This window comes from Nicotiana tabacum, chromosome 7, assembly GCF_000715075.1.
Source record: "Nicotiana tabacum cultivar K326 chromosome 7, ASM71507v2, whole genome shotgun sequence".
Classification (NCBI taxonomy): domain Eukaryota; kingdom Viridiplantae; phylum Streptophyta; class Magnoliopsida; order Solanales; family Solanaceae; genus Nicotiana; species Nicotiana tabacum.
Window position 1 is genome coordinate 169,003,598 of NC_134086.1, and position 14,749 is coordinate 169,018,346.

The window sequence follows — 14,749 nt, forward strand, 5'->3', positions numbered from 1 at the left end:
TTTGGTTAACTCGTAATAAGAATAATTCTAATTCATTAAAGGAAAGGGTTAATGTTTCCTTAACAACCTACCAAGCTACTGAGTATGTTTATTTGACAGCCTATTATCATAAACCTAAGAAAAAGCGTTCACCTAACCTTGGATGGCACCCTCCTGCGCAAAACAATTATAAGTTAAATAATGACGGAGCCAATGGCACAGATGCAAATGGAATTGGCGGATCAATTCGAGATTCGAAAGGTGAATGGATACTAGGGTATGCACAAGCTATCCAGAAGAAATCGACGCTATCAACAGAGTTATATGCTCTGATTATAGGACTTAACTTGGTCTTACAACATAATTTGATACCCGTTGATTTAGATGCTAAACATATTATTACATTGTTACAAACTGACAACCTTCCATTTGCCAATGTGTTAAATGACTGTAGGTACCTCCTCAACCAGCTTAATAATCCGCCTGTCCAACATGCGTACAGAGAACAGAATGCTGTAGCGGATCAACTAGCAAAGGCAGCCAAATATTTTGTTCAAACTTCTAACCCGTATGTCTATCCTGTGGCACCACTTTTTGTGAACCAAGCTATGGAAGCTGAAAAGAAGCACCTTTTGGAAGTAAATATAAGCCAAGCACCAAATGGCTGTAGTAGCAGTTACTATGTAAACAATATGCTGCATGTTAATAGTAGTAGTACTAATGTAACTTCGTCTCGTAGTAGCTTATTAAGGTATGGCACTAATGCCACTTGTAATGGAAAGCTACACCAACCACACTCAATAGTTAAATATATATAAATATTATCCTTTGCACCAAAAATCTGCATGATGTATTAGCATCTTTATCTGACTTGTCTTTTTACAATGCATTGAAAGTTGCATCTCAAGAAACTCTACTCTCCACCGCTGGCCCTCCTTAGCTCATTTAAGTTGATTGCATGGGCCTATTCGACCCCCCCCCCAACCTGTACTCTGCTTCCCCTTAACTAATTGCTTAGTTCTTTTCCTGAAGAGGAGTCTTGTCTCATAATGTTTCAAAAGGAAAGTTGTAAGTAGTGTGTCCAACTTTAACTTCTCCAGTCTCCACAAATCCCGCATGCATATTATAAACTGTGAAAATCCCCTAGGTGCATCAGTAGCTCTTGCACTTATCAGATAAAAGATTGAAAAGAACCAGATAGGCTACTCTGCTCTCTGTGTTTTGCTGCAACAACTTTCTTTCGTCCAAAAATTTCAACATGAGTCATCTCCATTTTTTCTTCTTTCCTCTAATGGCTCATGGCCACATGATTCCTACGCTTGATATGGCCAAGCTCGTCGCTTCTCGTGGTGTTAAGGCCACCATAATCACCACCCCTCTCAATGAATCAGTTTTCTCCAAAGCTATCCAAAGAAGCAAGCAAGTGGGAATTGAAATCGACATCCGTTTGATTAAATTTCAAGCTGTTGAGAATGGCTTGCCTGAAGGATGTGAGCGCATTGATCTCATCCCTTCCGATGACTTGATAAACAACTTCTCCACGGCTACAACTATGATGCAAAAACCATTTGAGCAGCTACTTCAAGAACGCCGCCCCGATTGTCTTGTTTCTGATATGTTCCTTCCTTTGGACTTCTGATAGTGCAGATTAATTTAACATTCCAAGATTGGTTTTTCATGGCACAAGCTACTTTGCACTTTGTGCCGCTGATAGCATCAGGCATTATATGCCTTTCAAGAATGTCTCCTCTGATTCTGAAACTTTTGCTGTACCAAATTTGCCTAACCAGATCAAGCTGACCAGAACACAGTTATCCCCATTTGATCGAATCGAGGAAGAGGAAAGTATGTCCCCAGCTATAAAAGCAGTCAGAGAATCGGGATTGAAGGGCTACGGAATTGTCTTCAACAGCTTCTATGAGCTTGAACCAGATTATGCTGAACATTACACCAAGGTTCTGGGTAGAAAAACCTGGGCTATTGGCCCACTTTCGCTGTGCAACAGGGACAGTGATGATAAAGCTGAAAGAGGGAAGAAAAACTCTATTGACAAACGCGAATGCATGAAATGGCTTCATTCGAAGAAAACATGTTCCGTCATTTACGTTTGTTTCGGAAGCGTAGCGAATTTCACTGCATTACAACTGCACGAACTCGCTATGGGAATTGAAGCTTCTGGACAAGAATTCATTTGGGTTGTTAGAACAGAACTAGACAACAAAGATTGGCTGCCTGAAGGATTCGAGGAAAGAATGAAAGAAAAAGGTTTAATCATAAGAGGATGGGTGTTAGCGCCTGACTTTTTGTCATCGGGCGTGGCACGGCTGTGGCAAGGATTTGGGCGTGATGGCCTTGTCATTGGCCTATGTGTGGGCAAAACGATCATGCGGATAACGGACAAGACATTGTCATTGAGGACTGTTGTAGGCAAGTATGGGCCAAGACCTTGGGACAGGCAAGGTGCGCTTGGCAAAGGCTTAACAAAGCTGCGTGGGCAATGTTAGGGCGGCATGGCACGGCATGCGCGCCAAAGTCAGTGGCATGGCACTTTGGGTTGTGGCAGCTAAGTGCGGGCTAAGCTAAGACAAGACGGAAATGCGGGATGATGGAAAAGGCTTTCAATAGCTAAGGCAAAGCTATGTGAAGGAAAATACAAGCAATGGCACGAGGGAAATGAAGGTTGACATGAGCAAGGCAGATTTGGGCCAAGACAGTGTGCGGGCGGCAGCGACGTCGGGCATGTGCGGCAAAATCATAGGCAGCGGATTGCGGGCAAGGCATTGGCGCGGAGCAATGTCAAGATGTGCTAAGGCTGGGCGCAATGCCAGCCTTGGGCGCGAGTCAGCTGGCCAAGTGAAGATGGCACATGCAATGCACATGGAAAGTAGTTGGCGGTTACCTTGTCATAACCTCTTTGTCCCATGATCTGATCATGCTTGTATCATGACCCCATTTCGTGTATAGTGTGTCCTAAGTAGTTGGGGATGTCAACTACATGTTAGGAACAGATTTTATCTTAGCCCGACAAGTGGCAAAAGCTGTAGACAACAAGTGTCATGTGCTGTCAAGTCTAAAGGCTGCCTATATTGTATAAATAGGACCTTTGTGACTTAGGCAGAAGTAGAGAGTGAATGTGGGGAATTTCGTGAGAAATTCTAAGTGGGAAACAAGAGTGAAACGTGAGGGTTTCAGTTGTTTCAAAAAGGGGCTAAGGTTTGGCTTGGGCAGATCTTAGTGTTGACAAGAACGACTTGTGTTCTTTGTCAAAAGTGGGCTGTGAGCGGACTGTGTTCATAGCAAAGTGAGGGTCCTTTGTATATTTTCCACATTAATGCAAAGGTTGGGATTTTTTCGTATATGTGTGTGTTCTTATTGAATTGCTATCAAAATTTCGTTTAGGCCAAACTTACTGAAAATTGGCTAAGTATTTGGGAAAGGCTGAGTCAAGTGTACGACTTGACTGCCGCGCGGGTGTGAGTTTTGACTGGCTAAAATCGCCCCCGTGACAACTGGTATCAGAGCCAGGCAAGTTCGTGGCAGTGGCAAGACGATCGGTGGCAGAATTCGTGGGCTATTTGAGAACATGGCTGGTGGCACAAATGCGGAACTGCGTCAAAGGATAGAGCAGTTGGAAGCACTCGTTGGGCAGGCTCTCGAAGTAAATGGTGATTCTTCTGTTCTTGCAAGAATGGCACGGTTAGAAGCAGATTATGCAGCGAGACATGAAACAACGCTGGCAGAAATGGCCTTGGTATGCCAAGAGAAGGAAGAACTGTGCGAGGAAGTGGTTCAACTTCGGAGGGAATTGCAAATTGTTGTCCCTAGAAGTGATGAACGCACTAAGTTGAGGATTCCGGAGCCAAAGGCATATGGGGGTGCAAGAAGTGCCAAAGAACTGGAAAATTTCTTGTGGGATATGGAGCAGTATTTCCAGGCTGCACGTGTGGCGGATGACGACAAGGTGATAATCACACCAATGTATTTAACTGGTGATGCAAAGGTGTGGTGGCGCACACGAATGGCAGAAACGGAAAGTGTTGGACTGCCAAGATTGGAACTTGGGAGATGCTGAAGAAGGAATTAAAATCCCAATTCCTTCCAACTAATTCGTCGTGGTTGGCACGAGATGGACTTCGTCGCTTGAAACAAAGTGGTACAGTGGCGGAGTATGTCAAGGAATTCTCATCCTTGATGCTCAATGTAAGTAATATGGCAGAGGAAGATAAGTTGCATTACTTCATGAGTGGATTGAAGGGTTGGGCGCAATTGGAGTTGAGAAGGCAGAATGTTCAATGCCTCTCTACTGTCATTGCAGCGGCAGATGCGTTGGCTGACCTGAACATAGGTGATGACCCTGCTGGAACTTCGCATTCAAAGGCTGACGGGAAAGCTAGGGAATGGAAGAAAAGAGGGAAGGGGCAAGCTGCCGAAGATGAGGTCTTTGCCAAGAATGTGAGACAAGAGAATCACAACGGCAAAGAAAGGAGCGGCAAGTTCAAAGGCTGCTTCACTTGTGGTGGACCGCACTTGAAGAAGGACTGTCCGGTGCAGGCTAGGGTAAATGCTATGCTGGCTGCAGAGAAACAGGAACAAGTGGCGGAGGCAAATGCCATTGTGGCAGATGGGAATGGAGCACCAGGGGTGGTGTATGTCAACAACCCCTTGGGGCTGCTTCATTAAGTCGGCTCGACGAGGACGTCGATTTCAAAAGGTGAGGGTGGTTTGTTAGGGCCTGACTTTTTGTCATCGGGCGTGGCACGGCTGTGGCAAGGATTTGGGCGTGATGGCCTTGTCATTGGCCTACGTGTGGGCAAAACGATCATGCGGATGACGGACAAGACATTGTCATTGAGGACTGTTGTAGGCAAGTATGGGCCAAGACCTTGGGACAGGCAAGGTGCGCTTGGCAAAGGCTTGACAAAGCTGCGTGGACAATCTTAGGGCGGCATGGTACGGCATGCGCGCCAAAGTAAGTGGCACGGCACTTTGGGTTGTGGCAGCTAAGGACGGGCTAAGCTAAGACAAGACGGAAATGCGGGCTGATGGAAAAGGCTTTCAATAGCTAAGGCAAAGCTATGTGAAGGAAAATACAAGCAATGGCACGAGGGAAATGAAGGTTGACACGAGCAAGGCAGATTTGGGCCAAGACAGTGTGCGGGCGGCAGCGACGTCGGGCATGTGCGGCAAAATCATAGGCAGCGGATTGCGGGCAAGGCATTGGCGCGGAGCAATGTCAAGATGTGCTAAGGCTGGGCGCAATGCCAGCCTTGGGCGTGAGTCAGCTGGTCAAGTGAAGATGGCACATGCAATGCACATGGAAAGTAGTTGGCGGTTACCTTGTCATAACCTCTTTGTCCCATGATTTGATCATGCTTGTATCATGACCCCATTTCGTGTATAGTGTGTACTAAGTAGTTGGGGATGTCAACTACATGTTAGGAACAGATTTTATCTTAGCCAGACAAGTGGCAAAAGCTGTAGACAACAAGTGTCATGTGTTGTCAAGTCTAAGGGCTGCCTATATTGTATAAATTGGACCTTTGTGACTTAGGCAGAAGTAGAGAGTGAATGTGGGGAATTTCGTGAGAAATTCTAAGTGGGAAACAAGAGTGAAACGTGAGGGTTTCAGTTGTTTCAAAAAGGGGCTAAGGTTTGGCTTGGGCAGATCTTAGTGTTGACAAGAACGACTTGTGTTCTTTGTCAAAAGTGGGCTGTGAGCGGACTGTGTTCATAGCAAAGTGAGGATCCTTTGTATATTTTCCACATTAATGCAAAGGTTGGGATTTTCCCGTATATGTGTGTGTTCTTATTGAATTGCTGTCAAAATTTCGTTTAGGCCAAACTTGCTGAAAATTGGCTAAGTATTTGGGAAAGGCTGAGTCAAGTGTACGACTTGACTGCCGCGCGGGTGTGAGTTTTGACTGACTAAAATCGCCCCCGTGACAATGGGCACCCCAAGTACTAATTCTTGATCATGAAGCTGTGGGAGCTTTTGTCACTCGTTGTGGATGGAAATCAACGCTGGAAGGAATATCGGCAGGGGTGCCAATGGTCACATGGCCTGTGTTTGGGGAGCAATTCTTCAACGAAAAGTTAGTGACTGAGGTTTTGAGAACTGGGGTTGGCGTTGGTTCAGTTCAATGGAAGAGAATAGCTAGCAAGGGAGTGAAAAGAGAAGCAATATCTAAGGCAATAAAACAGGTCATGGAGAATGAAGAAGCAGAGGGATTCAGAAACAAAGCCGAATAGTACAAGGAGATGGCAAGGCAGGCAGTTGAAGGAGGATCATCCTACTCTGGATTAACTACTTTGCTACAAGGCATAAGTTCATATAGTTCGACAAGTAATTAAGTAACGATTTATTCCTATCACTCCACTAGTATAAGTCCAAATAGATAAGACCACCAATCAAGAGCCAAAAAAAGAAAACATGTATAGGATGTATATCATCCTGTATTTTTGGTGCACTCTTTCTATTGCTTATTTAATCGTTATTGTTTCCTTTCATTTAATCGTTATCTCACTCTTTCTATATGCTTATTCAATCGGATAAACCTTCAGGTTCTCTCAAATTACAGGATTTGTGATCATATCTTGATGAACATAAGCATTATGAGAAGAAGAAACATCAGATTTGAGAAGCCTTACGTGTTACATATATTTGTATAATGTGTACAATAAGTGGAAGTATCTTCACATCAAATCAAACCATAAACTCTAATTCTACCACTGCGCAATAAATGCGGCAATGGGAGGTCGAGTTGTCAAACTCTTGTGTTTCCTTACAAAGGGTATTACATCACGCAGAATATTGTTTAAATTCTCATACTAGTACAAGCTTGAAAACCAACAAATGGTACATGGAGCATCAGGTCACCTTCCATATGGGAGGAGCCCCACCTTATAGCAAACATTCGCTACACAGGGAATTCAGACTCTGTAAGGGAAGCTCGATTTGGTGAAACCCACAGAATAACCAGATATGAACAAGAATTCCAGACAGATGTCTTACTTGGATTTCGAGCTCACGAGCATCATGTTCTTACTTACCAGTAAGTACTCGGGCAAAGTAATCCTTGCTTCCCCCTTCTCCCAATGATGCCACGCTTGGCACAGTAGGAAGCAAAGGACGACAAAATGGAAGAGAACACATATTATAATATGGTAGCATCATGACTTGACATGAACAAACAACTTTCGCGCTGGAACCCAGGCGTCATTGTGAATCAATAGTACGTTTTATTTGTAGAGCAGCTCTAACAACATTGCCCCTTGTGATAATCCCAACCTTCACATTTCAGTAAAAACAGGGCTTCATCAGAAATTAAATGCTGCTGGCAGCTACACAAAAAAACCAAATAAAGAGAACAAGAAGGCATATTACCAGTTTGCCATCAACATCAACAACAGGCAGCCGACGGTACTTCGTTTGGAGCAACAACCTAAAATCAGCAGGAATTTATCTCTATATGTCAACTTTACAGTTAAATCGCTAAATGAATAATCCAGATTCTCATTTAGTGATTAGCAAGAATACTATAGTCCAGCGGAAGGAGAAAAGATTAGCAAGGATTCTCTGCCTTAAATAACATGTCTCTTGCAGCCTTCCCAAATGGAATAGGTATAAAAAAGAAAAAGGCATTAAAAGGAATTTGACTAACCAATTGCACTAGCTAATTGGAACCTTATTACAGCTTAATGAAAATACAAAAGCTTGTTCAATTACCTCGCAGCATCTTCAAGGTTGGTGTTTTCACGGACAGACAATGGAGTTGGTGTCATGACATCGCCAACAACTTTTCCATTAGTTTTGCTCAGTAGCTTCTGAACCTCATTAAACGTCTACAGAATCACAGAATCAAAGCACGAAACTTAACAAGATAAAGAGGGAGCTTAAACATAATTCATAGACTCAGAATTTCCTTGTACACTACATATTGACACCTATTTATAGTAATCTCTAGAAAACTTTTTTTTCCCTGTGAGAGAATAATATCTAGAAAACTCTAACTGGACGCAATCCTAACTCCACCCGCAGAATGAAAGCAACCTCTCAAGGAAAGTCTGGCCCGAATACTTGTAACACCTCGCACTCGCCAAAAACCATTTCCTATCATGATGACTTAATTCTTCAGGTCCTACTAACAATCCGTGAACGTGGTGGCATGCAGAGTCAGATTAAACTAGGAATGTGCTTAGCAAAGAAAATGTTTCAGCTAACTTTTCCAAGGAAAAAAAGGGAATCACTATATATGATCATATAGCATTCTTCACATCAAAATTATGTCCTAGACTATTATCTCCGCTCACAGCCAAAACAGCAATATAGAATAGAAGTGCCAACATAAAACCATATTACAAACCACAAGAAGTATAATTATTCAGTGATGAAAAATGTTATCTACTATTAGAACAAAAGATTATTACATACCGTCCAAGTACTGTCAACATCAGGAAACAGATTTGTGTCAGCTTGGCTAGTTCCTAATAAAAACATTTAAAAAATCAAAAAAAAAGGACAGTAAGAGAAATTGCAGGAAAACGGTGCAACTTCATTAATGGATGGGAACTGATATTTTTAACAATGGTTCAACTTAAGGAAGCACAAAAAGAAACAGTAACCACACATTCATCAAAAGTCAAACTGGTTACTATATCTCATTCATCACAGGAAAAAATTTAAATGCATGATCTCAATGTTCTTAAGTAGTCAAAGCAGAATAAATCACGAAATAGGGACCGTAAGCCTGATCTTTTCTCCTTCTCTTAAGCCCCCCTCGCCTCTCCCTCTCTACTTCTCTCTTCTTCTTCTTTTCCTTCTAAAGGGAGAAATCTCGCTCTCCTCTAGCTGGTAACGAATTATTGGATACCTCATTGCCAGCTCAACCACTATAGACTTGCTACCCTAATCATAGGTATTCCAGCATGCACTTTTCACTGCATATCTGAAGAGCGTGTTATGTCCTTCAAATTGTTTTCTTTAATATATAGTCAGCTGTATTTTAAAGGTGTAGCTGAGTAAGATTACGAACAATGTTGAATCTGAACTTCAATCATCATTAAAGAAGTCTCAACTGATTAAGGTAAACGTCTGCTGATGCATCCAATGAAGAACTAATGCTAAATAAAGGACATTTTAAAATTCAGATTACAAAAGCTTCCTGCTGTACGGAGCTTTTACAGAGCTATCTCTCGAATACTTAGTCAATAAAAGGTACGTATTGTGTTTAAATAATGCTTCTATTAGTAGAAATTGTCTAGACAAAAAACAAGTTTCACGTTAGCTATATGGAGGAGGGAATTCCAATCGTACAGTAGAATTGCCCAGCATACAAGAGAGATCCTACAGTTTCGCTTCTTTACCAAACAACCCTTGATTTTTTTTACTCCTTGATTATTGTAGTTTCGAAGCACTATATAAATGTTACTTATGTCAACCCCCTCCCCCAGGACTCCGATCATATTTTCACCAACAAAACCTGAAAAACTAAAGCGCCAAAAGACCTGTCTGGATCTGTCCAGGTTTTGATTCCCCATTAAATGAGAGGAAGAACCCTCACTTGTTTAACATTACAAGCCTCGTTAAAAATTCAAGTCATATACCATCCATGCAGTCTCAGCAGTATGTTATGTGACCCAACCAACAACAACAACATACCCAGTAATGGGGTCTGGGGAGGGTAGGATGTACGCACACCTTACCCCTATTCCGGAAGGGTAGAGAAGCTATTTCCGGGAGACCCTCGGCTCAATAGAAGAGATAATAATTTCAGAAAAGAAACGAAAGAAGAGATCTGTAACAACAAAAGAAGCAAGAGAAGTAATAATAATATCTTAAAATACACCAAATAAGTGAAAGGGAGTGCAATAATACAATCATATGCAAAACAACAAAATAGTGTGAACACAACATAGACCGCTACCAGACATAGGCAAAACTCTATCAGACTACCCGGTACAAAGAGGGAAAAACTATGAACTACCCCCGAGCCTACAACCCTAATGCTCGACCTCCACACGTTCCTATCAAGAGCCATGTCCTCGGAAATCTGGAGTCGCGCCATGTCTTGCCTGATCACCTCGCCCCAATTCTTCTTAGGCCGCCCTCTACCTCTTCTCGTACCTGCCAAAGCCAACCGCTCGCACCTCCTAACCGGGGAATCTACGGTTCTCCTCCGCACGTGTCCAAACCACCTAAGTCTCGCTTCCCGCATCTTGTCGTCCACAGGAGCAACGCCCACCTTCTCCCGGATATCTCCATTCCTTATCTTATCCAGTTTAGTATGCCCGCACATCCATCTCAACATCCTCATCTCGGCTACTTTCATTTTCTGGACATGTGAATTTTTAACTGGTCAACAATCAGCCCCATATAACATAGCCGGCCTAACCACCGCTCTGTACTCTTGTAGAACTGACCTTTGAGTTTCGGTGGTACCCTCTTGTCACATAGGACTCCAGATGCTAACCGCCATTTCATCCACCCCACCCCAATACGGTGCGTGACATCCCCGTCAATCTCCCCGTCTCCTTGGATAATAGACCCTAGGTACTTGAAACTTTCTCTCAGCAATATGTTATGTGACCCAACCAGAATAGGAATATCATCCTTGACAAGCTTATGGATATCTAGCTCCCTTTAAGACTCAAAATTTTTATTCATAAATAGTGACCAACTCATTGAGAACTTTGGGCAGCTTGCTTTTTGAATATGATGACATACAAGTATATTCCACTGTCAGGAAAACTACCCAATCATAGCTACTCTATTATTGCTCATGAGCGACTTAAACATGCTCAGCACCAGAATACAGCATTTAGAGAAAGTTCCCAGAAGAGTAATACGGTTGCAAAAGCATAAATTTGTTCACAGACGCTCAATGATACCTGATATAGAGTCAAGTGCCAGTAGGTCATAATCAGAAACAACGCCAACCTGCAGCAGAGTGTCATCTTCTGTCACTGCATTTTATAACTTGATCTAAAAGAGAGCATTATTAATTTAAAAAAGGGGAGAGAAAAAGAGGGAAGGGTTCATTTTAAAATAAAAGATCCAGGATAGCTGTCACAAGCAAGAGAAGTTGTCCTATATATAGGATCAGATAAATCATACTACAACAACAACTACTACGCCTCAATCCCGAATTAGCTGAAATCTACTATATGAGTCCTCATCGTCCATTTTGCTCCATTTAAAACATGTCTCAATTCAATATTCAAAATTCAGATTCCCTAAATTAGAAGTTCTGTTATATTTGCTGCTGGCAAGTAAATCTCTAACAAAATTGAAAGACTCCAAGCCCATATCAGACCTAGTAAGCACTCTACATGACTAACCTTAAATCCAAACTACTCCCTCCGTTTCAATTTATGGGAAAGGGGTCATTCTTTTTAGCACGGATTAAAAAAGAAATAGGTTCACATAAATTGAAACGGAGGGAGTAGTTATTATCGTCCATATGGATCTTCCTCTTCTAATGCGCTATTCTTCGCTAAGTCTGCATGAATTCCAAGATAAATATTTTTTCCTTTGCAATATTATACCATGATTACTTACTTCTTATGCATTAAAGCGACAAGGACCTGAATCTCAATGGGACATAGTCGCAACAACACTCGGTCACTTACAAATGCCTTGTCATGTATTTAAGTTGTCCGCAAATAAAATTTCACGTAAGTTGTCTGCAATTAAAACTTCACCTGCAGCTCAACAAAAATTGTATTTCAAGGCGGCCAACGTGACACTTTCCGCTTCAATGACTTAGACTGTAACATGTACTCTTGAGGCCAGAGGTTCATACAGTCAGCAAGTGGACGACAAGCGCATTACAACGTATCTAGCCCGAACGCGGCCTTAGGGGAATTCAGTCATAATCCAACATGTGGTAGTTGCAGCGGTAGCTTGCCAACCAAGCATGATTACCATTTGTGTGAATCAACAGTGCCTCTCGTGCTAGCTTAAATTACTATTGAGACACAGTCCTCGGTAGGTAAAACTAACATGTCTCACCAAAAATATTTTTGTTATAACGGGATTTCTCCAAGCCCACAAAGAAGAAAAACATACATACTATAACTCTAACCTTTCAACCAATCTACCAAAACAACTTCTCTACCCCCAATCCCACCTCTGTCCTGTTACGGTTATAGCAACAAGATATCCGCGAGTCAAATTGAAAAGTTAGCTAGTCTAACATCTCTGAATTGATTTGATGATCATAATTTTGCCCTGCTAGTCTCAATTAGCAATAGGGTTGCACAGACCATGAAAGCTCCCATTTCAAAGGGAACAAGGGAGAAGTGGAGAGCCCAGGTCAGAATACTATGGTGATAAATGAAGCGTCTTTCATATGGGAGCCTCCGGACATCTCTAGCCTTTTATCTGAGGATTAAATTACTTAAACAGTTCGAACAATACCAAGTCAGATTAGAGAAGTCAACAAAATTCCTATTGGACTAGTCAGTAACTCTCCTTCCTAGTTCTAAGAAAATGCATGTGTATTAATTGATTAGCCACATAACTTTTTTCAAGATGAAAAGATGATAGAAGATATGACATTTTTGGATTCATTGAGCAGGAAAGTTGCCCACAACCTCTCAGCTCAGTGTTTCTATACCGACATGGCTAACATGAAACTGCATGTTGCAAATTGTTAACATTCAGCTTACACTTAGCCCAGTGAAGAGGCACCCTAGCACAAGGTATCATCTAGATTACAGGAATAAACTTCCCTCTCATCTGTTCATGGAAGAAGCCAACTATGTGAGGATGATTGCCGGCACCTATGCCCCACAATAAGAATAAAAAATGAAGGAGAAACCTTTCAAATATTAGTGACCGCTTGCTTATACTTTTTCACCCACAGAAGATCAAACTGGCTTTGTTTGCATTGTAATGAGAATATCTACGCAATCAAAAGGAAAATTGACATCTTCCCAGCACTTATGGAACCTCTTTACGAGCATTGCAACAATATTTTTTTTTATAACATAGATGATTATATTAACAATGGGGAAACCTCGACATTGCAAGAATATAATCTCTTTATCAGAGCACAACTTAGAACGGAAGGACAAGAGAAGAAATATGCAGTGAAATAAAATGGAGATACTGATCATTCAAAAAATACTGGAGTATGTAGGCCATTAACATAAATCTTTCCAAGAAATGATGGAAGTTAACTAAGAGGAATTACCAAATTCCAGTCATCGTCAATTACAGGAAGCCCAGTAACTCTCTTTTCCACAAGCATCTCAAGGGCTGCAGGATCAAAATGAAGAAATAAAGGAAAACAGAATGATTAGCATGTTTACGCTTTAATTTATCAAAATATACATTTGTGTATACATGTTTAGACATTAAACTGGGGGAGCAAATCCAGAAGTACCTTCACCAACTTTAGTTGTAGGTTTTACTATATGTAAATCTTCTTTCCCAGTCATAAAGTCACCAACTGTGTAATGTCCGTCTCTTGGCTGAGAAGTGAAAGTAAATCATTAGTTTAAGCAAGTCACAACATTGAGGAAATTTCTCCTTTCAACCAAACTAGCAAAATAAGGAAACTCAGCCATGAATTTTTTCTAATATAATTTCCTTAAGAAGAAAAACTATGTTCTCTCAAAACCAGGCACGGTAACAGAGAGCTAACTCACGTTACACGGATCAGCACAATTAAGAATTTTCATTTCACTCCGGTTAAAGTTTATTTGACACGATACAATATACGCGTGTAATATAGCCGTTAGTGAGTGGTGACCTAAACGGAGAACTTTCAAGGGTAAATCCAAAATATAACTAACGAAAGTGAAAACACTAAACAACGAACAGCAAGGGTTCACTTACAGGCTGAGAATTTGAAGTCGCAGCAGCATTAGCGGCGGAGGAAGGAAGAGACGCCGGCCGGAGAGATCGAGAAAGTTTCCTTTGAGCTATACATCGACGAAATTTAGCAACGGATGGATCTCCTGTAGGGGTACGGGTGGAAGAAGAGAGCATATACGGCAAAAGAGGAGAATTGAGGACGAAAGTCGGAGAAAATGAGCTAAATTTGAGAATGGACTCCATTGGAATTGGAGGATGTTGAATAGTGTAAAATTTGGTTGAATTAAGTTGATCTGATTCAAAGAAACCGCATTGCGCGGTTCCAGTTGTGTGTTTGGTATTCTTAATTAGTATGACGAAGGAGGAGAATTGTGAGAGAAAGAGAAGAAGAAGAAGAGTCGCTTTTTGACAACGGAATAAAAAGCGTGGCGTGTGAGAGTTTCTTTTTTTGCTTTTTTCCTCAATCACGCCGTTAGTCCGTGACCGTGAGAGTTGAGAGGTGACACGCAACCCGCCAAGTTGGTCGGTGGGAAGTAGGAACACTGGATAGTTACTCCGCCCGCATTCCTCAAATGCTAAATCATGTACCCCGCTCTTTTTAGTATTAAGAAAAATAGTTTGTATCTGTTTATTTATTCGAAAAGTCATTTTAAGTGTCAAATTATTAAAAAATATATATATATGCAGAAGTCAAAATCACAAAATAGAGAGATGGAGCAGTCTTACGAGACTTTGGTCATAATTCGAAGTTATAAATTCTTCGTAATAGTATTTTTGTGTGTGACTCTACTTTTAATGAGAGTTTTTCAACGTTTAGTCACAATAAAAAAAATATTTTTCGCTACTATTTAAAGTTATTTATTTATCCTCGAAACCTGGTCAATCACCATAGCTCTCCAAAACAAAAACATTTTAATGTAAATAAGTATTATTTTAAATTTTTGAAAA

General features: G+C 41.4%; 1 protein-coding gene and 1 pseudogene across 1 annotated transcript; one reads left to right on the forward strand and one right to left on the reverse strand.

Annotated features, from left to right (window-relative positions):
- Window positions 1–1,095: 1,095 nt before the first annotated feature.
- LOC107803495 (scopoletin glucosyltransferase-like) lies at window positions 1,096–6,462 on the forward strand (annotated as a pseudogene).
- Window positions 6,463–6,612: 150 nt separating this feature from the next.
- Window positions 6,613–14,371, reverse strand: LOC107803496 (CBS domain-containing protein CBSX1, chloroplastic). The gene is made up of 8 exons (XM_016627237.2): window positions 13,823–14,371; window positions 13,368–13,455; window positions 13,176–13,240; window positions 10,867–10,915; window positions 8,411–8,463; window positions 7,706–7,821; window positions 7,364–7,421; window positions 6,613–7,267 (listed from the first exon to the last, which is right to left on the reverse strand). The coding sequence occupies exons 1-8, from the start codon at window positions 14,042–14,044 to the stop codon at window positions 7,196–7,198; spliced, it is 723 nt and encodes a 240-aa protein (XP_016482723.1). The 5' UTR covers window positions 14,045–14,371; the 3' UTR covers window positions 6,613–7,195.
- Window positions 14,372–14,749: the final 378 nt, after the last annotated feature.

Bases quoted from the DNA above. Each gene is read 5' to 3' on its own strand.
- LOC107803496 (XM_016627237.2), bottom strand. From the start codon at position 14,044: ATGGAGTCCATTCTCAAATTTAGCTCATTTTCTCCGACTTTCGTCCTC. The intron at 8,464-10,866 runs GTATCATTGAGC...TGTTTTTATTAG, and splicing joins GGCACTTGACTCTATATCAG to GAACTAGCCAAGCTGACACA. The intron at 7,422-7,705 runs GTAATTGAACAA...TGCTGATTTTAG, and splicing joins AACCTTGAAGATGCTGCGAG to GTTGTTGCTCCAAACGAAGT.